Source organism: Varroa jacobsoni, unplaced genomic scaffold, assembly GCF_002532875.2.
Source record: "Varroa jacobsoni isolate VJ856 unplaced genomic scaffold, vjacob_1.0 scaffold_1251, whole genome shotgun sequence".
Taxonomy (NCBI): domain Eukaryota; kingdom Metazoa; phylum Arthropoda; class Arachnida; order Mesostigmata; family Varroidae; genus Varroa; species Varroa jacobsoni.
The window spans coordinates 92993-117900 of record NW_019214153.1 but is presented as its reverse complement, the minus strand read 5'-3'; the positions used below and the strand labels follow the sequence as shown (position 1 = coordinate 117900).

The following is a 24908-nucleotide window of genomic DNA, read 5'->3' as shown; positions in this document are numbered from 1 at the left end:
CTTACAGGGCTAATCCTAGGTTTAAGTAACCCTAGCGCACCTATATGGTTGTGACTTGACCTTGAGTTATGCTGAACGATCGTCGTGGTGTGAGCGAGCTTTTTTTGTTGAAATTTCCCATCCTTTTTTAAATGGTTTTACCATCGGCTGCGTCGAAAATGGCGTTTACGATATATGAGCAATTTTCTAACGCAAAATAACGTCACTGCAAACCGAATTGTTAGAATATTGTTTTTAGACGACCTTGGTGGGAGCGGTCTGTGTACAGGGTGATCAATAATCTGGAATACACTGCATTACCGTTCAGCTGTTTGTTCGACTACATTGTGTTATACTTCATATGTATAGATCAAAAAATAGGTCACCTGTCTTGTAAACATCAACTTATACTATAATATAACCTACGTACATATGCAATATAACCTACTCCTTCCGGAGCTTTTTAGTGGATAGCTACTTGATTAATATCACTAGGTAACGATAACTAACTTTTAAACTGTACGGCAGGATCTGGTAGGCATTTTCTTTATTTATTTTGGGACGTTTTTGGTCGATATGAACGATAATAAAGTTATTCAGAGCTATTAGAAAATATCAGGTTTAGAAGCAGTAATATCATTTGACGTTAAAAATTGCAAGTAAAATTGTTGGTCGCCAAGATGAAAGCGTTACTAAAACTCATCGTAAGTTATAGAAAGATTTGTAACAGCCATTCATTACTCGTACAGTGATCTCGGAAATGGAAAGCAAGACATTGGAGATTGAGAAAAGGTCCCTTAGGATACCTTAGGGTGTCAAGCGACACAACTAATTGCAGCAATTACGGAACATTTTGAGAAAAACAAAGTGTGGACAATGTGCTTTCTATCGGTTTAATGTGATATTGATATTGTTATATTATTTATAGATATATTATATTATGAAACTGAAGAAAGCTGAAGATGAGCAAAAAACAAGAGGCAACTTTGCTTTTTAGGAATCGAGTCCGAGATAGATAGAGACATGGACGGCGCGCACTACGGACAAACACTTTCGTATAGCTACTTCAAGCAAAAAAGCTGGCCTGGATTACAGCGTCATCAGGCGAGACACGAAGCAACCTATGCCGTCCACCAGAAAAGAATTCGGTGAGAGAATGGCCATGAGTGTCAAAGGAAGCCCGATGTTTTCTTTTCCTCATTCCCATAAAGTCTCCATGATTCTGATTGCTTCAAGGGACTAAAGATGGCATTAATGAACGTAGCATATCCTACCATCAATGCTCCCCTTCAAGCTATCGATCACGAGATTAAACATGGTAATACAAATGACAAAAATGCAGTTGCTAGAAAAATTTCAAAACGCTAAATGCAGTGTATACAAAAACAGAAAAGAGTAGATCTCACAATACGCAGTGCCGTTGTTGTATTTTATGTAGGTTTGTGTTGGAACGATTTTTATCTACACAGACAGTATTGCACGTTGTTTTCATACTTGCTAATTTTTTACAAAATTTATTAGATTTTTATGAGGCTCCTAGGACCACCACCACTTTAGTAGAGACCCATTAAGAAAAAAATTACAAAAACAGTGCTTTTATCTTTTTTTCGGTAGCATTTTGTACTTTTACCGTATTTTTGTTAGCATTTTGTACCGTATATTAAATCTGCTTAATTAACAAATTAAGTAATTTATCATGTGCTATGTACCGTTATTCAAAATGTACATGCCACCATATAACTAAGTGTTTAAGTCTATCGTATATTCTGGAATGAGCTCTTTTTTTACATTCTTCTTTTTCTTTTTATTTAGTTATTTTCGATGAAGTATTATACAAGCGATTATTAATATTATCCAGCATGTCAAATAAAATACATTTTCGGCAACAGTGATTGCTAAATTATTCATTCCAACGGTTTTAACCAACTCCAGTTGTTTTCGATTGTGCAGAAATTCGGACTCGCTTTCCTCGACACGAAGAACTAAATAGCGTAATGTCGCACCTGTAATAAGCGAAGGTATGTATCTATGTCTCTTTTAGCTCAAAAACAGTCGCGAAGAAACATAACAAGGTAGACTTTTTTAGCCTCAAATAATTGAGTTTCATTAAATTGCCAAGCAAAAACTAAGTACCCATGATGATCTAGTAACGTGAAAATTTCGACCAATTAACGCGCACTCTTCGTATATCTGATTTACGGAGCGCACGAGTGAAGGGAGAAAGGAACGTCTCTGGAGGAGGCTCACCAAGGCTTCCCGTTATTATCCTCTCTTAAACAGACCCCATCGTGGATTCGGTGTTAGGCAACAATGGCTAGGATTCCGTCTGAAATTGCCCTCCTCCAACGAGAAACCCTGCTACCAGGAGCCGGCCCTCACCCACAAGCAGATTCGGTCCAAAGCAGTCGTAACTCGTAGCGAATGCAACGCCTCTCTAAAAGCGACTTCAATATAGGTTCCATTTCGAGGCTCTGTTCAAGGTTCCATCCGGAACAGGACATCGCACAGTTCTGACTTTGACATTGACGGCGCATCATTATTAGCTTTTTCTCTGTAAGGAGGAGTCAGTACGGCTACCAAATGCAATAGACCGTGCGAACACCCTTGTTTTGAATCTCCATATCTGACGAGCCCATTGTACCACATTCGCTTCGAACAAAAAAGCTTTTTCAGTTCGATAGTGAATAGCGTGTGTTCGCCGTCAATAATGAGTAGAAAAAACGTGAGCAAGTAATAGTGCACTAGTTACCTTAGATAACGTCAGGGTTGTTTGTCGAATGCGATCAGTTGATACGTTAAATATTGCGTTGGCAACATTAAAGAATGACACACGAAATAACTTACTTGTTGTTATTAATAAAACTTATAGAAATATTAAAATTTCTGCGAATCGTGTAGTATCAAGTGCATTCGACGATTATCAGCTGTGTTCAACAGGCGTGCAGATATTTAATTAATAGTATTAGCATTATGGGCAGCAGTGGTACATTCAAATATATGTGTGATATGGATAAAAAATCAGTGCTCATTTCGAACTTCGAAAAGCGAGGATGGGTCCAAGCAGATCCGGACAATCCCGACGATTGGCAGTTTTACTGGGCATCGGTACCAACTGTTCGAGATCTATTCTCACTTGACAACAAAACGCGTCGACTTCAGCCGAATCAGATGGTGAACCATTTTCCTACGTTCTATGAACTCACTCGAAAGGTTGGTCTGTATGTGACTTCTAGAAGAATATTGTTTTAATTTAAATTCTCGCAGCACCACTGCATCCTTCAATAGATCACGCGGGAAAGACCAATTTTAAATATCTTATGTAAAGGTAGCATTGACATTTTATATTTCACTAGAGTGAGGTTTATATTAAAAAATCAAATCATTTGAAAATATTGCTGAGGACATGCTCGAGTAGCTCCTGAGTACCAGACATTTCAAGCTTGGTAATATTAACACTTGACAACGATGTGCCCTTTAATCAGGGCATGCTAGATCAAGTACGCAGAACAATCTATTCAAAAAACGAACATGAACAAGAGAAGTCGACTGGCTGTGCAAGCTGATGATAGATAACTAACAATATCGTACATTTAGATTGTTGTTCTATGTGTTACACAGTGGATCAGCTATAATAGGGGGCGCTGTGTAGCGTTCGATTACCAGAGCTGACAGAGAATAGAGCAGACGATTTCGCGCGATTATTACCTTAAAGATATTGAGCCTTTCGAATTGCATTTTAAAATGTCGTCACGATTTTGCGGTCCAAGCTAGTGCACTGATGTTCATCAAATGTTTTATTGGTGAATAAAGCTCTGTGTAATGCTCCCAGGTGATTGTAATCGTGCAGCGCTTGTATAGCTTTCGATTTAGTTATAACAAGGAATTCGTATACCACTGTTCATAGTTACCGCCAAGAATTGTTATTGAAAACAAGCACGATATATTCTATGTGAGCATAATTTCAGGATTTGATGATGAGGAATTTGAAACGGTACAAAAGGGACGTTGAAAAGGAGCTGGGAACGAAACTGGTAGACTTCATTCCTACGACGTTCATTTTGCCTTCAGACTACAACCTTTTCGTGGAAGAATTCCGCAAAAATCCGCAGGTACGTAATTTTAGTTTCCAATCATCAGAAAACGTTGCCAGACTCCCATAAGTTTCGGCATGCATGAGTGATGCTGGAAGGAGCGAATCATTTGGACATCGCACAGGAATTTTGGCCACGATACAATCACAAATTCTTGCCTTTTGACTATTCCTCAAACGTTATAGTAATAGAATTGCAGCTTAGTGTCTACCACTCCCTTTGGCCGTTTGCCATTTTGTAGTCTACGTGGATCGTGAAGCCGACAGGAAAGAGCCAAGGGAACGGCATTTTCATCATCAAACGTCTGGCCCAACTGAAAAAGTGGCACAAGGAACTAACTATCGAACACGCGACAGGCGGTAATAAAGAGCTCTTCGTCATATCCAGGTAGCGTCTGATAATGGACTATAACAAATCTGGCCCAATTTATTCTGTTTTCCTAATACAAGTTCTTCAAATCCGTTTATAACACTTATGAATCAGGATAAACCGCTACGGTAAGCTCGATCATGAGACTCGTTCCAGACAATTTGCGCCACTAAAAAGTTACGGAAATTACCCTGTTACGATATCTGAGAAATACAAATCAGCTTGAATTTTATTTGAGTATCCCCACTTTGGGAAAGAAAGAAAGAAGCCATTTTCTCACATCGTGGAATGAATTCATATAAATCAGGGGTAATTGCAGTTGGAGTTATATTTCGAAGAAATATTGCAAGACCACTCCTTTCTGATCTGCTTCCACCCTGCTATTGCAAGCATGCACATATTTGTATAATAAGCAGAAGCATTTAGTCCACAATAAAATGTCCTAAGGGAATATAAAGATCCTCAGCATAGAAATAAATTTTACATAAATTCAATTCGGTTCAAATGATTATTCATTTAAGAGTAAAAAGCTACAAAAGATAAATAGAAATAATATAAAACACCAGATACAAAAGGGAACAGAGCTTTTTTTCTATTTCGTGAAACATACCAAATCTGAAAAGATAGATAAACGATCTTCGCTTGGTTGCTTGCTGGTTATAGGGGCTTCTATTAGACGCCTAGATTGTCCTAATAATCTTTCTTCAATATTGCAAAATTAGGCTTCGAGAATGTAGCTAAATTTACGTACTTGCTGTAATGAGCGTATTAACAGCATCTTTGTTTCAGGTATATTGACAATCCCCTGTTGATTGGAGGGCGAAAATTTGATCTGCGACTCTATGTTTTGGTCACGTCGTTTCTACCTTTACGTGCCTTTCTTTACGATGAAGGATTTTGTCGATTTTGCCAAACAAAATATTCAACGGATGCCCAAGAGCTCGGTATGATTGGCCTTCCATAAAAACTATGTTTTTAAAAAAAGGTGTGTTTATTTTCTTTGTAAGTGAAAGCTATTGTTGTACGTGACACATGAACGTTGATAAGTATCCTTGCTGACTGCTAGTCTTCCAAAATCAAGTCATTTCTCATTATCAGCAAAAAGTAGTTAAGTCTTCAGATCCACTTCTATGGAGATCTGCTGAGAAAAATAAAAATATCCTCACTTTTATTTAATAACCTTGAACGTTCTTTAACTTTAACAATGTCACAATTAACAGACTGATTAATCGAGCATTTCACAATACGATAACCGTTTAAAAGAAAATAGAGAAGTTGTAGAAGTATAGAAGGAATTGTAATTGTCTCGATACTTTTTCTAGGCAATATGTTAGTGCATCTAACAAATGTGTCGATACAAAAACAAGGCGAGGAGTACAACGCCTACCATGGGGGAAAATGGTCATTGAAATCTCTACGCCTGTATCTGGAGGGCATGCGCGGAAAAGCAGTCACTGATGAACTCTTTGACAACATCAAGAGCCTAATTGTACACTCGCTCAAGGTTGTATTTTTATTTATTTAAATGCTGGTATTAATAATTAGTAGTGAATTCGTTTATACCGTACTGAAGCCAACTAAGACTCTTTCGGTAATGACGGCAAATTTAGGTGACTGTATTAACTTCAATGGCATGCAGGTTTCGCCTGCATGCCATTGAAGTAATTCGCCCGTAGTAACAACCGTTAATCTTAACACCCTTTAGCTTTTACTTTGATAAGGTTGTCCGCGCTCTACTTGTAAAAAAGTACTAAATGTTTCCTAATTGGTATACTAGTTGTTCACTGCATGTGCAATATTTACTGATAGTCTATTTCTCTAGGCCGTATCATCCGTAATGAACTCTGATCGACACTGTTTTGAGTGCTACGGATATGACATCATCATAAATGAAGAACTTCGGCCGTGGCTAATTGAGGTAAGGTCACATTATACGAATGCATTTTTACTAAATTATTTGTATTTTCTCTCGATATACACGCGAGAGATTATGTTTGCATGGGACATAACGGAAGAACAATACACTTAAGAGCCTACCCATCGTTGATGCTCGCACTATTAGTTGGCCGTATTTACGGGCTACAGTCGGCAAGTGGCAGGGCTGTAGGCTATGAACTTGCAGCATTGAACTCTACAAGAAACAAGTAGAACCCTTTGAGTGTCTTCAAACTGGCTGGATCAGGCTATGAATTGCTGGTCAGGTTATTGAAGCAGAACTAATAGTTTCAGATCATAGTTTTCTTTTCTGGCATGCCCCTATGTAAAGTTATCTGTTTAATATCCTCTGAACACGACACAGGTAAATGCATCACCCTCACTTTCTACAACGACCACAAAGGATAAGGAATTAAAGGAGAACCTAATCGCCGATCTACTCGAGCTCCTCAATCCAGAAGGATCTGACGTGCGCAACTCTTATACTTCACTGGCCGACCTTCGTATGGGCAATTTTAGTCTCATATACGACGAAGTCAGTGATTCATCGAGAACGCCCTCTGGGGGACGAAAAAAGATACAAAACAAATAGAGAGGTATAGTTTTAATGCGCATGCATCGTACCACAGATATGCAAGGACAAAATAATGAAAGCCAAATGGGCCTTATAGGGACCAAATTTCAGCGCATGTATTGAAGATGGTTATACATCTAACGATGGTCTCGACCTAATATCATTATGTAAAACAAATGGTTTCAAATCATGACAAAACATTACTCTCGCAAAGTACTTCACACAAGTCTGTCTCAAATCCTGAATTTGTATGCAGAACGCCACCAAAAAAATACTAGCACAGCTTTTCTATAGCGTAGTCCAGCTACCACCCTCCATAAGTGCATACGTGATATCGACCGCTCCGTTGTAGACATGAGATAATATTAAGGTCCATATTCTGTTTGCATTCCGTTTTTCTTCCATCACATATCTGTACATAAACGTAGACTAGAATTCAGTGTAAGTTAGAGAATAACTATCTGGGGTCATTCAGGCCTACCAGTCTTCCCGTAGGAGATTATCGAGAAAAAAAGATAATTATTTCTTGCCGATCGCCGTCCTCTAACTAACTCCTTTACGATAGCGTACTATACACGTGTAGTGTAAATATATTAAAAGATGCATAAGATGCATTTGTACGTCTAGACGAGGTACATCGTATATGGTTCGAAATAAAGCTGTACTCCATTATTTTATGTTCTGGTATTCCATTTGAGAGCACCAGTTAACGCTAAGAAAAAATACTGAAAACTAGATATCGTATATTTCATCGAAAACATGTTTATGCCAAGTAGATGCATTAAATTATAATGTATTATTATTTGGGCACTTCAACTGTGTTTTTTAGAAATACATTTACGATATTTATCAGCAGTGTTTATATTAACCAGGCGACACCTAAGCAGTAACCGAGCCGCCTGGCTCAGAAATTTGTATGGCACACACAAAACTATGTAGCAAATAAACGACACCTATCCCCGAGCATTTTAATCAGCCGTTAAGATTACATATATATATAAAGCGTTCACACAAATACCTAAACCATTAGATAAGCGTTACACATAAACATACGAATCGCATTTACAGCTTTTATAATGGTCCGAAATATTTTCAGCAAATTCTTACTTTATTTCCGAAAGTAACTAATTCCTTTGTGCCAGCTAAGCGTAATTCCTTTACAACTAAAACGCTTCCTCTTGACTAGCCCCAGACACGTACAGATATGTTCAAAAAACAAAACAAGCCCTAACATCATAGATAGGCAAACGGATATATTCAAAAATAATTTGATCTAAAACCCCCATATTATAGCACCGATGAGGAGATAACAGTGGTATGAGCACTGATTGCACCGGTATCAACTAGCGGCAAATGATGCAGACGCAGTCGCAACTTGAACATACCAGGCATAATCGTACCGCAGCAGCGACAGAGAATGATGTAATAAAATAAAGAAAGTAGCGAAATGTTATCTTTTCAGGCCACAAATACTTTTAATCCAAATGAAAGCCTTAATGAAATAACTATTAGTATTACAAAAAACATCTAATTTTTGCCGATTTTTGCATTCGGTCTTGTGGTACCACGCTGTTGTTCTATCCACAGGCCAAATCTCAAAACGCTCTTAATTTTCCACTGTACATGAGTCACCAGACTATGCTGAAACGGTTTAATGAGTCAAATGTTACAACAAATCCGTAAAAGAACCAAAGTGGAATTGCGCTCCGAGGTAGAGCTAGCGAAACACTTTAAAAATTGCAAGAAGCGGCAGTACATATGTACATTGAAATTGGCAGAAACCATTCCTAAGAGGGCAAGTAAGATTTGGACGATCGCCGTACAATCCAGCTTATATCTAGTAATACACTTTATCTTCTAGGTAGATAAATAGTCAAATACTATCAATCCTCAATTAACTAACACTCAATTTTATTTGATCTATTGACCAATTACTTCAATCAACGAATATATCATATAACAGCCCGGGTTGATGAATTATTTCTCACCTATTATGATGATTATTATTATAGGGTTACATAGTTTCCATACACAGTTCCGTACGGTACAATATTTACAATTGATTTACATGGGTTATCGGTCAGATACATTTGTTAGGTGATCTCGCATTCACGAATGTTTCCTGAATTTTATTAACATCTGATATGGCGATTTATTTTACTTTTTTTTTATTAGGCTGTAGTAAAAATATTCAATTATTACAGTATGAGCCGCGTTCAAGCTTAGCTGTGAGTCTTTAAAAAATACAGCTAGTTCCTCGTTTTAGTTTAGAAATATGTGTGGGAAAATGGCTCTAGCTAGGTTTGGTGACGGAACGAACAAAATTTATCAATTAAAGCAAATTGAATCTAAACTAATATAGTACAAGTACCTGAAATTATCTAGACCTTACGTGCATAAATACATTAATATACAGAATTGATGTATCTTAATAATATACAAATGTATCAGAATAATCATATTCAAAATAAATCTCTGCAAATTAGTATAATCAGTCATGTCTGTACGACTCGATTCTTATTTGTCATTCCCGTATATACAACCACACAACTCAGTCATGCATTTCGGTGACGGCTAAGGCAGTGGCAAACCCGGTACCATTGCCGGTAGGCATTAATTCATACGGCTGGCTCCAGCATAAAACGAGGTGTGTCTACGCTCGGACTGAAACCGAGACCATCGTACGTCCATAAGTTTTGCAGGCAAACACGTTACCGACTACGAGATGATGTCTGGAATTATAAGCTCGTTCGACACAAATCACTGGGTCGAAACTGGACATCCGCGTAAAAGATGTTCGCGATTGCAAGCTTCGACTGATACATAAATAGAAATGGAAAACTGCTATCAATAATACCGAAGGGAAATGTAAAGGCTGCGCCACTACGAGCCCGAGCGCGCGCATGCGATGGCGTCCTGTAGCAGTGTCAAAGAAAGCCCGAAGCCGGAAAGACAATGTAGGTCGAGGGCCGGTTAGAAGAAAAGATTTTAACTCAGTAATACGTTACGTGTGTATTTCATTAATACCAGCTACGTATGTCTTTACATTATTATGGTGGGTTCAATTAGACATCTTAACGAAAAACACATATATGGAAAAAGTACTATGACGTCACTGTGATTGTTTACTAAACGCGAGAAAACAGACGCCCTATACCTGGGCAGGCGTAGCAGAATAAATGCCCATGCGCCTTTGTTCTTCCAGCGGAAGGAATCAATCAAACGAAATGAGTGTATAATCTTAAATCATTATACTTCATTATAATCAGTAAACTTCGCTAAGATCAGTAAAACGAGGGAGCCCATTTGGGGACAGTTGCATTATCTCAAAATATCGCAACACAGTTACCTACGAATTTGTAGCAAAGTTTTCCACACGAACGCGTTGCTTACTAAGATTAGTACGTCAAAAATTTAATCCACTTGATACAATGCTACAACTAAAAATAAGTGTTGACTTAATTGTTTTCTACCATAGAACTTTACCTTTTTAGTTTAGAATAAAAATTAATCCATAGTTCTTTCTCATAAAATATGACTTTCAGGACTAGACAAAAATGATGAATAGTAATAGTAAATGATTTCTTCGTATTAAATGACGTGATGTCAGAAACCCTGCCACACGACCGTTCCGTTGTATATATATATCTATATTTTTTTTTTTTTTATAGTAATACTAACAATCAGATATCCTTAACAGTCGAATTCGTCACATTTTAAGGGAAGGTAAAGTGCCTACGAGCTATACAAACAAAATAATTTTGAGTATAATGTTAGGTTGTCCGGACCTATTTAGCATATGAAGTATATTGAATAACTTTTTTTTAACAGGCAGACGAAATTTGGCAAATATGCTTTCCAAATTTTTCGCTATCTACGACTTGTATAATGACTTTAGAAACCGCGGTTTGTTTTCGTCTAAAAAGCTTGTGATTAGAGCAACTCGTTTTTCCTTTTAATGTTTTTTTAATGTAATCATCTGTTCTGTGGCCCTCAACCTCATGATTTTCATTCCCGTCATAATCGCACTAATACAGAATTGCCGTTACACTAAAAATTTCCTTGTTCAGTGTTTTCACTAAGATTTGAGGAATTCCATTAGCGTTCTCAGCTTCGAGAAACAGAAGCTTGGTCACTAAGCGTTGACTCTTACCGTTCGACGTTATCCTTGCCTCTAAGGTCGTTATTCTTTAATGAAACTCAATCGAAATCGTAGGTGCTCGTAGGAAACTCAGTCGTAGGTACCCAAATACGTGAGTCGATACTTCCTAAATTTTGCCTACCAGCGGAGCACCATTTATGCTGTTTAAGTTTGTCGGTAAGTACACCCTAAATAATTTCGGGTAGCCTGCAACAAGGCCACAGACAGGTCCTTCGCACTTTTCATTTTTAAGTCACTGAGTACGTTTTCAAAGAAATCTAAAGCAAAGAGCGTACATGTGTATACCTAGCCATTGCTAAAGATGAACACTTTCCAGGGCTTTAAAGGTGACTAGACAAAATTGTTAGATGACATATGTGGTAAACAAACATGCCTCGTAAAATAATTTTATCGAAAAGCTCATTTACCTCAAAAAATCTAAGCAACTTATATGTCAGCGAGTACTGTCCAGTAGTTTGAAATCAAGCTTGAATACGTACTCGAATAAGAATTCCTTGCTACAATTTTGTTCAGTGTGGTCCTATTTCTTCTAGACGTATTTAAAACATTTCTGTTTATCATGTGGTACTCGCGTCTTGAACAAGACCGAGTCAGCCCGTAATTGTGTATACAGCAGTGGATTATAACCGTAGATTTGTGAGAATTTATTTATACAGTCGTGTCGTTCGAGGAAATGCGAGTCATGTTCTGAAAGAGCTACTGGACATCCTGGACAGCGGAAGGTCCACTTTGAAGTCACCTGAAAATTTAATCATATAAAATAATGCATTTCGATTTAATAACATTTCTCCGTCTGCTGCTTTTGCTAAAATGCTCTGAACGTAACACGACTTTTCGCGGACTTTTTACCCTTCTATGTTAACATTTATGCACAAATTACGTATGTATGATAAATTTGGGCGATCGTAGTAAGGCCAATTCCATATTTCGGTGTAGACATTGATCGCGGCCTAGCCCTGAAAGTAGTTTCATCGAGCCACGCGAATCCGACCAGTTTGGAATAACAACCAAACGAAGTGGAGTATAGCAAAGAAGTGTGCTGACCTTACTCATAATGGGTCATTTGATGGTTTACTTAGATTGTTTTTCACTCCTTTAACTAGCCAATAAATGTACATTACCTTGAGAGGCGGTTTTCTTGTCAGATGAGATACCAGGAAGTTGAGCGCAATATCTTCGCAGTTCATGAGCCGATCAACAATCTGTCGAATCTCGGGTTGCATGTAATTTGTATACGCGTAGAGATAGAACTTATGCACGAACGCTGCCCCAGTAAGAACCATCGATAATTCGCAACTATGGTTGGAATTGTAGTTCCAGCTCCTACGAACAAAAAATGTTGTTTACGTAACGTTTTTCGTAACAACTACTTTAAACTGATATTTTGGTTTTGTTTAAGATAAACATCTCTGAAAGCGCGTGAAAAAATGTATTCCAGTAGGAATTGTTTGAACCCTAGCTAAATAAAATCAACAATATATCCAAATCAATAATGTTATCCAGGGCGGTGAAACAACGTCTCTTTTAAATTAATTATATGTGGTTAATGCGTCATATGCAAGCGTCCATTCGGGCTTATTTTAGACTGGAAAAACGTTATCGCATTATGTACTTGTGGATTGAATCGAACGCGTGGAAGCGACCGGGAAATCCTACGATTCGATCCCGGTTCTCGCGCCACACCCGGAACGCAAATACCAGTTCGTCATGTCGGAGACGTCCGTCATCATCAAGACACAGCACAGCTTCCGTTTCGATGACGTCCCACGGTACAAAACGATTGTTCAATGAGTTTATCGGCGCTTTAATCACCTATACACAAAGAAATAGCAACAGAGCAATAATAATAAACAACGGACTGAACCGCATGCTAAGCCACGCAATGGAAGTGCCTTCTGATATTTGCCAAGCGTGTTTTCGAGTAATGCAATTATGTGGACAGTCTAAATTTTATATTCGGTGCTGGTGTTCAGCATTGTCGGGCCTATTGCGCATTACGATAAGTGTTGTGGTCTGGTATATGATGTACACGGTAGCTCACTTCGTGAGTTATATTTTGCTGTCGACAAGCTTCAACTCGTTGAATATTTATATTTTCACTCTGTCAATCGGATTGAGTCGGAACGATTCGTGAATGTTCTCTCTGCGGAACTGCATCAACTACATCAAAAAAAGAGGCAATGAGAAGCCAACTGTTGCATCACTTCCCGCTTCCAATAGGTATATCTCGTACGACTTTAAATATATTTACATGTGTCAAATAGAACGTTAAAAGCTCAGCTTTTTCAACGTTAATCCACTCTACAATCTAATGCAGCAGTAAAAATGTTCCCAATAATCGTGTAGTGCCTGTTCTTCTGTTTTATTTCTATGTGAGCCGCAAAGAAGAAAAATCGGATCCTGGTTCAACGTTTACCCGGTTAACGTGCCAATTTATTAAACTAAAAAACTGGAAACCCAACGTGTACACACTTGGATTCGTGCCCCCAAATGAGTCATTTGATATAATACTTAACAGCAACGTTATAAGGATAATTTATTTCATTTAACTGTTTTATCCGCCTCTGAGCAAAGCACCATTTGTTGTAGGATATGCATATTGCACGAGGCAATTCCGCGCAGTGGCACGTTCAAGATTAACTACGGGAAGCCATCACTTCCTTTCAATCTATGGAAGCATTTCGAAAAGATCCTAGCTTTTCTCATATTGCGGAACACGACACACTTTTTGTGGATAAACGCATAAAATAATTATTGCAGTTCAATGAGTGCCAGTATTTTCTTTTTCTTTTATGTTCAAGGAAAACACTTCTATGCTAAGAATCAAAGGGGGTTTCTATTATGAAATAAAATAAAATTAATGTTAAAAAAATTACCTCGGTTTAAGCGCAGAAATTTTTTGTGACATTGTGTTTTCTTAGTATACCACAGCTCTTTCTAACTCTAGCACAGAAAAAAAAAACTGTGGATAAGGCATCAACAGTTACGTAAGCTTTTCAGTAACCCAGGAGTATCAAACAAACTTTCCAAACCCGTTAACATATACTACAGTTTCACGCCAGCTAGAAATATCATTCTGAATACGACAACTACTGAAAATCTAGCTTCACTTCTGTGGCGTTTTTACCTTGCTAATAAACAACACAATGCATTTCGGAAAACTGTACAGTCATAATGAATGTATGTCCAAAATATGTTCGTAGTATAGAATATATTTGAAACAAGCAAAGGAAAAAGATCTCTCAATGTTTAATTTTTCCGTTCCTCTACACGATTCGACAGTTTCTTTCTGCGGTACATCAACTCTGACTAAGCCTTAAGCTTTTCGCTATATAGACATGAACTAGTTAGGATGGAATAACAGGGCACTATCGTTATCGATTGACGACATTGTACGGATATAATAGTGTGGTTCTTTTTTTTACAATTTAACTGCCTCAAAATGACCTTTTATATTTTCCGATATATTCGGGCTAATCATGAACATCTAGGAATCTATCAATAGGAGAGGCAAGTAAGCCAAAGGAATAGGCCATATTTATACCCCATATACACACAGGATGGTATTTGAAATCGAAAACAAATTTGATATTAACATATGCACATACGACGTATTTTGGTATATCGGTAAATGTATGCATTGTAATATAAATATTTGTGTTTAAATAAATGCAAAAACACTTTTTATTTCTACGGAAACTGTTTCGTTGGTATTCTTCGTTGGTGGTAAAGAAATTTAGTTTTTCTTTAAAGCAGACCTTACGAAGCGACTACTGAATTAGTAAAGTGAATATGCAACATGCCTATACGCAAACCAAAAGGCATACGTCCCAAGATACGAGTGGTACATTAGTTTCCTATAGCGGCAATAATATAGGCTTTCGATTATTATCTTACCTTTCTTCTCTACCTTTAAATTTTTTTATCACGAACTAACTTATACAATTATTAGTGCCGTTCTTTGTCGTTGATTATGTTAGTACATTAGTCTAAATATGAAGCCAAGAGTCATACATTTTCCATGATTACTTCAAACAGTCCGTGTCTTGATTTGTATGGCTGAAAAACTAATTTTTGAATTTTTTGAGAAAAGAGAATACTGTCAATACCTAGTACACCGTCGAGATATTATATAATGGACTCTTCTTTCGGTGTAGGTGTCATGTTTATGCGGTCAGAGACATATCAAAAGATTTATGCGTACATGCAAGGACTAAAAGAGGATTGGTTTGAGTAACCCATGTGCACTTCCCCGCAGGCAAAGCAGGCTCATTCCATGTACTGAGTGCGATAATTTAGCCCAAATACTGAATAAACCAATTTATCCACAAATAAGCGAAACAGACATAACTGAGTGTATACAGTTTTAAAAAATGTTTTCTTTCAAGATACGCGGCCTAATAAACGCACTACTAAAAAGTACTAAAAGGAAAAGAAAACTCTAGATGCGCCAAAGTAAATGAAACCTTTATATCGGTCAACAAAATACTCGGTTTGTAATGACAATGACCACCGTTGGTTCTAAGAAACATCCTTTCATAGCTCGCTGACAACTACACTGGCTATATAATGTCATTGAAACATCGACATGAGGATGGTAGGTGAATTCAGCATTCACTTCCGTAACGCAACTTTTTTTTTACTTCTATTATACACAGCTTGCACAGTACCGTAAACCAACAACAATGCTCCAAGTGTGCCAAAGGGAACAAAATAAGAAGTTTACACAGTAAGGCTCAATCAGCCCGATAAGTGGATTCGAATACTCAAATGTATCTGAAACAGCCAGACTAGGTGATATTACTGAATAGGCAACTACTTACCTGGATGGGCACTCCGATATCCGGCCACGTTAGTGTTTCCGGCCCAGGAGTTTGTGGTCCGTTCCATACAACGACAACCTAAAAATCCGTTAAATAAAATGGGTCTTATCCTGATGACTCTCTTGAGCAGACTTGAGGCTACCATTTTGCAGTCTTTCGAAGCAATAATTATTCTTTGCTAATAAAGAATCTTGAAAAACTTTTTTTCCCTGAGTATATAATATGATATAGTACATACCTTGTTAAGATAAGGTAATCCTTTAAGAGAGGATATTCCTTCGAGAAGTACCTGCTGTCTCTCATAAGTGAGTATCACAGCCGTAAACTGCTCCCGGGGCCAATTGCCTCCCAGAGCCTCAGAGAATTCCTTCCCCGAACCGCCTGCGCCAAATCTGTGCAACAAATGGGATTGCGATCATTATTATAGAGTCCAATTCATTGTTTAATTAGTTTCAATCAGCCATGGAAAACTGATAAATCCGTAGGTTTTTTAATTCGCAGTTCCTTTATTTATAAATTAGCTTGGACATCTTCTTTAGAACTTGCCTTGCGCCTCTAGAACAGCGCCACGGACGCTGATTTGGATTGCGTTCTGTTACGAAGTGTCTTTGCAACTAAGTAGCAAATAGACGTATGTCATAGCAAGCGAAATTTCATTTGCAGAATTTTCACCCTTTGTAGCAATCGTAAAATACATATTTACGTACCCAATGGGCCTAAAACCAAAACTGCTTCCCCGAAATTTTGCGTCACTAGGCAATAATGGGTCGTCGGGTCGCCAAGGGGCCATGCGGTGCGGAGCGAAGTCAGCATTAAATAACTGTCGCCAGTTGTTTAACGTGAGCGAGAAGTTCCGTTGATAGCTTAGTGAAGAATATGAAGTTTCGACTGGACCCAGCATCTCATCCGTCTCAGAAGAAAACTGCTATGTGAGAAACAATCGAGATCATAATCAAAATACATATATCTACATGATACTAAAAATCCCTGATCATGCTGAATGACTTATTGTTCGCTAAATATATTCAATTTTCATTGCTAAAAATTAGTAGCAAAAAATCTGAATTTAATATTTGTATCGTACAGATGTTAGGCAAGGAAAGAAGAACTAGCACCATTGTTATTTACTATACGTTATCGTAGGTCTTGGTAAAGGATAGCAACTGAAGCCGCGATCTTTTAAGAATGACCGAAAAGACCGACGTCTAGCTTTGTATGCATATATTCTAAACAGGAACGCAGGAAAATATAAAAAGAAGATATCTAAAACAATGATAAATTAACTAAAACATGCAACTACTCACTGAAGTTTTTTTACCATGCAAAGTCACATAGACTAAATCACAAAGAAATAGAAAAAAGCAAAATATCGATGGTAATAAATGTATCGATGCATCACACGCGTGTGATAGAATATCACATAGACCTGTTGATTGACAAGTCCGAAACTCAAATTGGCCACAGGATTGCTTGGTTCATCTCTCTCTGGTGCAGCTGGCATTTTGAGGACGAATCGCATCGCAGTAAGCAAAGTGTCGATAGATAATTTCGGCGTAGCTAAATAGTTCTCCATAAGCCGTCGGCCCTGTCTTCGTAGCGCTACGATGTCAGCATCTGAGTACGTCTTGAGAACGAGATGCAGTTCCGGAGCACGAGCTTTTAATAGGATGACAGCAGCCTTCTCCCATTCTATCTGTTGCGAAAACGGTAACTCCACATCGTTTCCTAATTCAGTGACAAAATAGATTACAAAAAATTTATCTACCTGCACAATCAATTACTAGGCCTAAAAGAACTGAATCTAATTAATATTTTCACCTTCTGCTATGGAATTTGGTTATGCTTATTTTATGAGTTGTAATTAGTGTTTATAGAATGCTTGATAAAATAAACTCTCCTATTATGTTATAAATCAGACCATGAACCTGTTCCAATTTTTCATGCACCTTTGACGAAACACAACTTCTCACAAACTAAAAATAACAGAGAACACAGTAAGCCCTTATCAAATAGTGTGTTGTTTTTAATAGTATGTAACAGTATACTATATGATGGACAGAATAAAACACCCCAGCAAAATTCAATATTTTTTCAAGACAGCTTTAGCCAGTGGTTAGGGTTACCATTACCCTTAAGAAGAAGCACTATTGCCAGGGAAACTTTACTCTTTTCAACTAAACACTTCTTTTTTGGTTTAGTACATGTAAAGGATACCCGTTACATCGTCGATCAAAATTTTATGTAATATAGGCAAATGTTTTTTATCCGGTAGATGCTGCTACACATAGCTATTGTTAGTTCTATAAAGCACCCACATTCCGAAATTCTATCGGCATAAAAATGGATCCGATTTGTTTAGCTTTTTGAAACAAAAACTATACGCACAGCTTAGACAAAATCAACGCAAATGAAGAGTTGTGACCGTATTAGAGATGCATGCCTATAAATCACTTCTTCGTCGCCTAAACCTCTTTTTTTTATCAAAGGCGAGCCGGGTTAAGTAAAGTAACAATGGACTTATGGGTTTAAATAACTGCTATTTATTATTTGAAAGAGAAGATGTATGTCTTTGCTCTACCCAGATTATGATTATTTTCTCATTAAATCAATGATTATATATACATCATTTGTAGGCTATGTATTTTATTAGGGCTTACCGAGTATAACCGGAATAGCTCCATGACGCATCACTTTGAGCAGTCGCTTCGTGAACAAGTCAGAAGCTCGATAAAAATCAGCCCTCGGCGCCATCACAAGAGCAAACGTTGCATCCGCTAGAGGTTCTCGTTCCGCTCTATCGTGAACGGAACACTCGACCCACTGTCCCACTAAGCCTTTTACGAAGCATGAAGATTAAACAAAAACAAATAATGACTTTATTAAATAATTATTCAATACATATAGAACAACTGCAAGATCCAAACAATTACAAAGGGTAGAACTGATCAGGAACTAAGATCAAGTTTGCGAGCTACAAAGAGTCCAATATGCATTTTATATATATTTTCCAATTCAGATACGTTAACCAAAAAAAAACAAACCCGCAAATATTTTACCACTGTGGAATCAATTACCCTGAACATAATTAAGCTCATTGTCGTCGATGCAGTTCGTCCGAATATGTAGCAAGTCGTCGCTATCACTAAACTGGCCTAACAAGCCTTGCACGTATTTGTCACTGAGCGAGCTTTTAGCAATTTCCAACGTTGTCTCCGTTTCTTCGGGCTCAATGTAGCTTCCACTGAAGCTTAGAAGATACTTTCGCCGCGCCGGTAAGATCGAAGGAAGACTCAGTCGAGGTTGTGATTGGTCCACCCATGTCTAAAATATTATTATCGCACATTATCACTACGAAACCTTGCAGTATTAAAATAATGTACTCATTCTGTTTTCGTCTAGAAATAGAGGGACTATATATAAGCTTCCCGAAAAGTTAAACGAAATTCTATGCAGGGTCATGTACGAAACTGTATCTTGGACAGATGCATCCGTTTGTGAATAAGATAAGTGACTAAGGGCTTCTGTAAAATTGAGTACTCGAAGCCATGATAGCTGTATACTATATTAGTTAAAAGGTGCATTGTTAAGGCTGATCTGTAGCATAATCCGACAAAGTTCTGGTGTAATCCATATTCCAATTGCTCACTCACTGGCATAACATAGTCGAACCCTGGCCGAAATGAGCCTGCTGGAAACGTTTGTCGAGCCACAATAGCCCTTCCGACGCGATCAACCGGCGCAAGATTGCAGCCACCGCCTTGATCTGGAGAAACCGTAGTGCAGTTGTCCAGAACTAGCAATAAATGATTTGCTCCATCGCCATTCCAATAGCGTAAAGTGGACACGTTTGCCATAGGTGAAGTTGTTGTCTGAGATTATCGGTCAGGACAAAATTATTTATAATAAATGAATTCATCGTACTATCCAATATGTTCTATAAAACTTTCTGCATCCTTTACTTTCTATCCAAATAATTACATTCAGATATTATAAATGATACGAGATCACAACTAAAAGAAGTTCGTAACTCCATATATTTCCACCAATCAACTGACCTTGTATGTCTAACCTGGCTTACCAATAGTTATAAAACAACCTGAACAATAAAAACATGATGTATAATCTAGTTAATAATAAATAAATAAACATCTCTTTGAAATAATCGATTGGTATGAAAGTTACAATCAGTTTTATTATTTTACCTTTTGCAGGAAAAAAAATAAATGTGTGCTTACCTGTCCCGTTGTTTGTCCAGCTTTAGTTACAGGAGTGAGAATAGCTTGTGAAGAGGTGACATGCAAGAACAGACAGGCAGTCCGTGGGTTGTCAGTCACATAGTGATTCAAATGTATCGCAGAAGAAAGAGCGTTAACCAAAGAAGGAGGAACACCTGGAAGGCGATGCGGGTCCAGAGGATAGGCGAAAACCTACCACAAACACACGGTCAAATATGAATCTATATACAGCCTAAAAGCTTTGCTCCGATCATCCGAACTCCGATCATGTCAAAAAGTGAATCATATGTTATCAAGCTTTATCAGCACATCCTACGGTGCATTCGAAGTAATTACTGTATATAACAATGAAAACAATTCCAATTTGAAAGAAATACCTGGAATGGATTTCTCAACGGGCATCTCGAGAGATCAAAGCACTGCTCCAAGGAACAGTCCTTAACGGTGTTAACAATCTTCCGCCTACGGGGCGTTGATACCACTTCCTCCGCCGGTATACTCAATGGCATTCGAACAAGAGCGGGCTTTGCCTTAGAGAGTTCTTCCAGTGTTCTGTTCATTAAGTAAGTGAGTGTAAAACAGTTGTCTATCTGGTCAACATCGAATACCCGCGAAACACAAATAATAGCTGGCTACGAAATTGTTGCGAAGTATTATGTGCTGATTGTTTATAGTAAGACGAGTTAAATAAACTCATCGCTAAATTTTAAAACAAAACAATAACCAATGTAAGCGTTCCCTCGATAGAACAGTGTCCCCATCATGAGGAAAATATGCCTTTCTTATTGAATGATATTGATATATTTTATAAAAGAAATCAGACCTCATGGCCTCGTTGAGTGAGAGCTTAACGCCGTTGAGCTCTCGCTTCTGGAGGACGATTTTTTCATTTCGGCTGTCCCATTCCTGTTGAAGCCGATCGAGCTCAAACCGGATGTTGGTTCGCTTTTTCTCCAAATCCCGCAACTCGATTCGTACTGCATAAAAAAATTAATAAAGCCATATGACCAGCAGTCACTAGTACGTAACATAAACTGAAAACGGCATTCTCGAGAATCCCAGTTTCCAACCTGATTCAATACCGAATCTCATACAGATACATATTTGATCTAATTATCAGTCAGCGCCCTGTTCTATGTTCTAACATTCCATTTCTTGAGCCGCTGAATTGAACACCCCGATCAATACGGTTGCTTACTCACCCGACAATCGAATCTTCTCATTTTCGGACAGCGCGCCCACTTCTTGAATTTCATTTGAGGAAAAAATACCTCGATCCAGATACGACAAGGCCACCAGTGGAAGAAACAAAGCCAGGGATATCAGTACAACTCCAGCCGCTAGCAGACGGCGCCAGTGAATCGTATGCCAGTATACCCGCATTGTTTTTGGCGATGCGTCAACGTCAGAGGCTATACGGGGTAACTTTCCTGTCGTTCTGGCAGCACTCGCTGGATCGAGCGCGATTTTTCTACAAGCACATATATGATTACTTGTATAATGTAAAAACGGGCACGCAGCTTCGATCGACTTTATAATTACATAATTGGCTATGGGTCTTAGGAGTATTTAAACAAGCAAAAAAGTAGAAAGACGTTTACAAAGAATCTATTAGATGAAAAAGAGAAAAATGATCAAGTATTCAGTTTATAAAGCGGTAAGATTTTACAACAAAGGATGCCATGCTTCTTATGGCATGCAACATAGTTATTTCATGAATGAAATATTTCTATATAAAATTGAAAGAAAAACAGGCAACACTTTATATAAGTATAGGCTTAACGAGATCATATCTTAACATTGCGTGTACACCTGTAACGCCCTTATAACGTAAGAGTGTTAGGTAGCATTTTTATTTTATAGAATTATATGAATTTTTAATGATAGGCTTAACGAGATCATATTTGAGCATTGCCTGCACGCCGGTAACGCGCTTATAACGTAAGAGTGTTAAGTAGCATTTTTATTTTAGAGAATTATATGAATTTTTAATAATAGGCGTGCACAGAAAGCAGGTTTACATCAGAGTTTAAAACGTATATAGCTGACGTGGCATACACGAGCGGCTGATTGCTGAAAACAACTCTAAATCCTTGCGGAATAGACCGTTTTTGAACCCTTTTTCCAATTAGGGTGACAAAGTTCTACAAACTTGTCTTTAAAGGCGGATGTAGCCAGTATAAAGGTATCAAAACATATGAAATGACGGCACGTGATCCCTGCTACATGAAACCTGTGACGAAATAATCAAACTTATGTATTATACTCTATACACATAATCTCTTTGTTTATCTCTAGCCGTGTCTAACGTATGCATGAACTTACGCTATATTTCATATAGCTTGATTTTTGAACCATAGATCAGGCTTGAAGGGGCCTTGAAAGAAAGTCGACCAGTCAAGAACGAATGTCGACAAATGAGGCAAAAGACCTTTTTCAGAAACGACAACTAACAATGCGTCTAGTTCAAGATGCCAGAGTTATATCGGAACGCTTTCTTGATGTTCTATTTCCTAACCGATTCAAAAAATTGCTAACAACATGCCAAACCAGTTACTCACCGAGATCTGAGCCATACTTCCATGCGAATTCTGGAAAGGCTACGCGAGTTATAGCATTGCACACAGCCCAGTTATTTCCGGGACAGGTTAGATTTCTATAAGGCAGAAATTGAGACAGTTATGTTATGCTGACAGATCTAAGAGCATTATAGACCATTTGAGATTTTTTTTTGCAACGCAAATTTATTCTTATAAGATGTATTTTCGAAGTTTTCCGCATTGTTTTAGTTAACCTGTCGCCGCATGTAATATGAATGAAAAAATTGTAGTTTGGCCACTGTGGTTCCAATACAGTGCGAGTACGCTACATAAAAGAAGCCAGCAGGAAAAAATGCAAAACTATATTCACTTGTAAAACAGTCAAGTGTAATCTCGCAATGTTCATATCATAGAACATACTGCTGTTCTAAATGTGTTTTCATTTTCGTCTTTAAATATCTTTCTTAACGAATAGTATTTTTCTTACTCAATGTTCCCAATGATACTGTTATGTTGATAGAACCATGATCCCTACAGTTGCAACATCATACCTACATAGGATATGCATTTCACATTTCGCCAGTTTAACTTGCTACTTGAATCTTCGACAGTTCGTTCTAACAGCAAAAACTTTGTAGAGTAGTGAACCGCATAATTCAATATCAACTTACCTGTCGGAAAAGCAAGATAAAATATTGATAAACGCACAAGTATAGAACTAGTTGACCTTATTCCTATGTATTTTTCAAACGAATTTTCGTCAAAGAAGCTCGCCAAGTTACTTGATTTTTTATGTTTCTTATCTATCGTTGGATTCTTTGGCTGTTCTACTCTGACGACTTGTATCATCTCGACATGTCTATGCTTACGATCATTTCGAGTGCCACAGAGAAGATCTGACGTCAGCTACGGGGAAGAGCAGCGTCTCTACACTTATAAGACGTTTCTTCAGTTTAACCTATTCTTTCATCCTTGCGCGGCTGGGTAAAAAACAAATACACACACAGTCACACATACAGAACAAAGATATATAAAAAAACAACACTAACCTAGAGACTGGTATCAATGTTGCATGGTGTTTATTTAGCCCACTCGCGCTGTTCCACCCCTCTACTTCATCATGAGTTGAGAGCACAAATGTCTCGCAACATAGAGAAAATCATTTTCAAAGGATGTTGTTCGCGTTTCCTTTCATCGCTGCGGTACTGCTAGTATCACTGTCCACAGTCTACACAGTTTATAGTTAGCGTAACTTTAACTTATTATAAAGAGATGCATAAGTGAATAGTTAGCTTAGAGTTGACGTTTTCCTTATATCAATAATATAGCAGAAGGACCATTAGCAACGAGTCGCTCGCGGATTACGCGTACGATCGAACCGAGAGGAGCACAACAGAAACAGCAATGAGCTGGGAAAGGGCGGAAGGTTTCGCGCGCGGTTTCGCCTTTCATAGAGACTTCAAATAGAAGCTTTACAAGCTGGCACCGACACAAATTATTATATATGCTAGGGACGCATAAACGGCAGGCCGAACGGGGAACCGTTGTCAAACTTCTGTGAGAAATTAATACATTTTATAAGGACTGGAATTTAGTTCTCTTTCGTGCCGCCTCCAATAGTGCAGGCGCTTCTAGATCAAACCGACATTCTATGCTTGTCGACGACATGTGTAAAACAAAAGAATTTGAAAAAATATGCACAAATACCACCAAATTACCAGAAAATGACGATCAGCAAGAGACACTGCACTAAAAACTCACACTGTAGCAGCTGACAACGAGCATCATAATTGATCTTAGCATGACAAGAACAGGATAATAGGTATATGATAGTTTCTTATAGCGTTAAAAAGATAATTCGCATGTTTGCTTCCTGTCGCGTCCTAAAACCGTTCTGAAGGGAAAAAGGGTTTTTTGAGATTCGTTAGCAGTAGCATACGTAGCCATTTACAATGTGACGGATCGTTTTCAAAACCTTGTATTAATAAAAATTTTAAAAATGTAATCATTTAAGTAATTAAATCTTATACAAGAGAGCGCGCAGATGCCAAGAAAAATTTCTCCTGGGTAGCCTGAATTCAGTATACATTACTAGAGCTTGCAGAGCATCTATCAAGTAAGCCTTCCATATTTAACTAAATTTTAATAATATACTAATTTCGCCCATAATACAGTGATTAACGGTTGCTTTTGAAACCAA

General features: G+C 37.9%; 2 protein-coding genes across 7 annotated transcripts; one reads left to right on the top strand and one right to left on the bottom strand.

Moving 5' to 3' along the window:
- Positions 1–976: 976 nt before the first annotated feature.
- Positions 977–9454, top strand: TTLL1B (Tubulin tyrosine ligase-like 1B). Of its 4 annotated transcripts, XM_086971550.1 has the most exons (9): positions 977–1127; positions 1930–1997; positions 3025–3189; positions 3945–4088; positions 4312–4457; positions 5229–5383; positions 5762–5943; positions 6262–6357; positions 6739–7625. In XM_086971550.1, exons 3-9 carry the CDS (start codon positions 3148–3150, stop codon positions 6964–6966), a joined length of 993 nt encoding a protein of 330 aa, XP_086827676.1. In that variant the 5' UTR covers positions 977–1127; positions 1930–1997; positions 3025–3147; the 3' UTR covers positions 6967–7625. The 4 variants fall into 4 exon arrangements, with proteins under 4 accessions (XP_086827676.1, XP_022702499.1, XP_022702498.1 ...); XM_022846764.2 differs by lacking the exons at positions 977–1127; positions 1930–1997 and adding an exon at positions 8242–9454 and having other exon boundaries at positions 2936–3189; positions 6739–6970; XM_022846763.2 differs by lacking the exons at positions 977–1127; positions 1930–1997 and having other exon boundaries at positions 2936–3189.
- botv (exostosin like glycosyltransferase 3) lies at positions 8838–24108 on the bottom strand. Of its 3 annotated transcripts, none has more exons than XM_022846759.2 (16): positions 23758–24108; positions 22730–22824; positions 21371–21639; positions 20992–21145; positions 20546–20720; positions 20169–20360; positions 19584–19802; positions 19008–19254; positions 18591–18767; positions 17360–17658; positions 16641–16858; positions 16172–16325; positions 15934–16011; positions 12723–12922; positions 12232–12433; positions 8838–11849 (listed from the first exon to the last, which is right to left on the bottom strand). In XM_022846759.2, exons 2-16 carry the CDS (start codon positions 22750–22752, stop codon positions 11640–11642), a joined length of 2817 nt encoding a protein of 938 aa, XP_022702494.1. In that variant the 5' UTR covers positions 22753–22824; positions 23758–24108; the 3' UTR covers positions 8838–11639. The 3 variants fall into 3 exon arrangements, with proteins under 3 accessions (XP_022702494.1, XP_022702497.1, XP_022702495.1); XM_022846762.2 differs by having other exon boundaries at positions 16641–16855; XM_022846760.2 differs by lacking the exon at positions 23758–24108 and adding an exon at positions 23578–23596.
- Between the last annotated feature and the right edge of the window lie 800 nt (positions 24109–24908).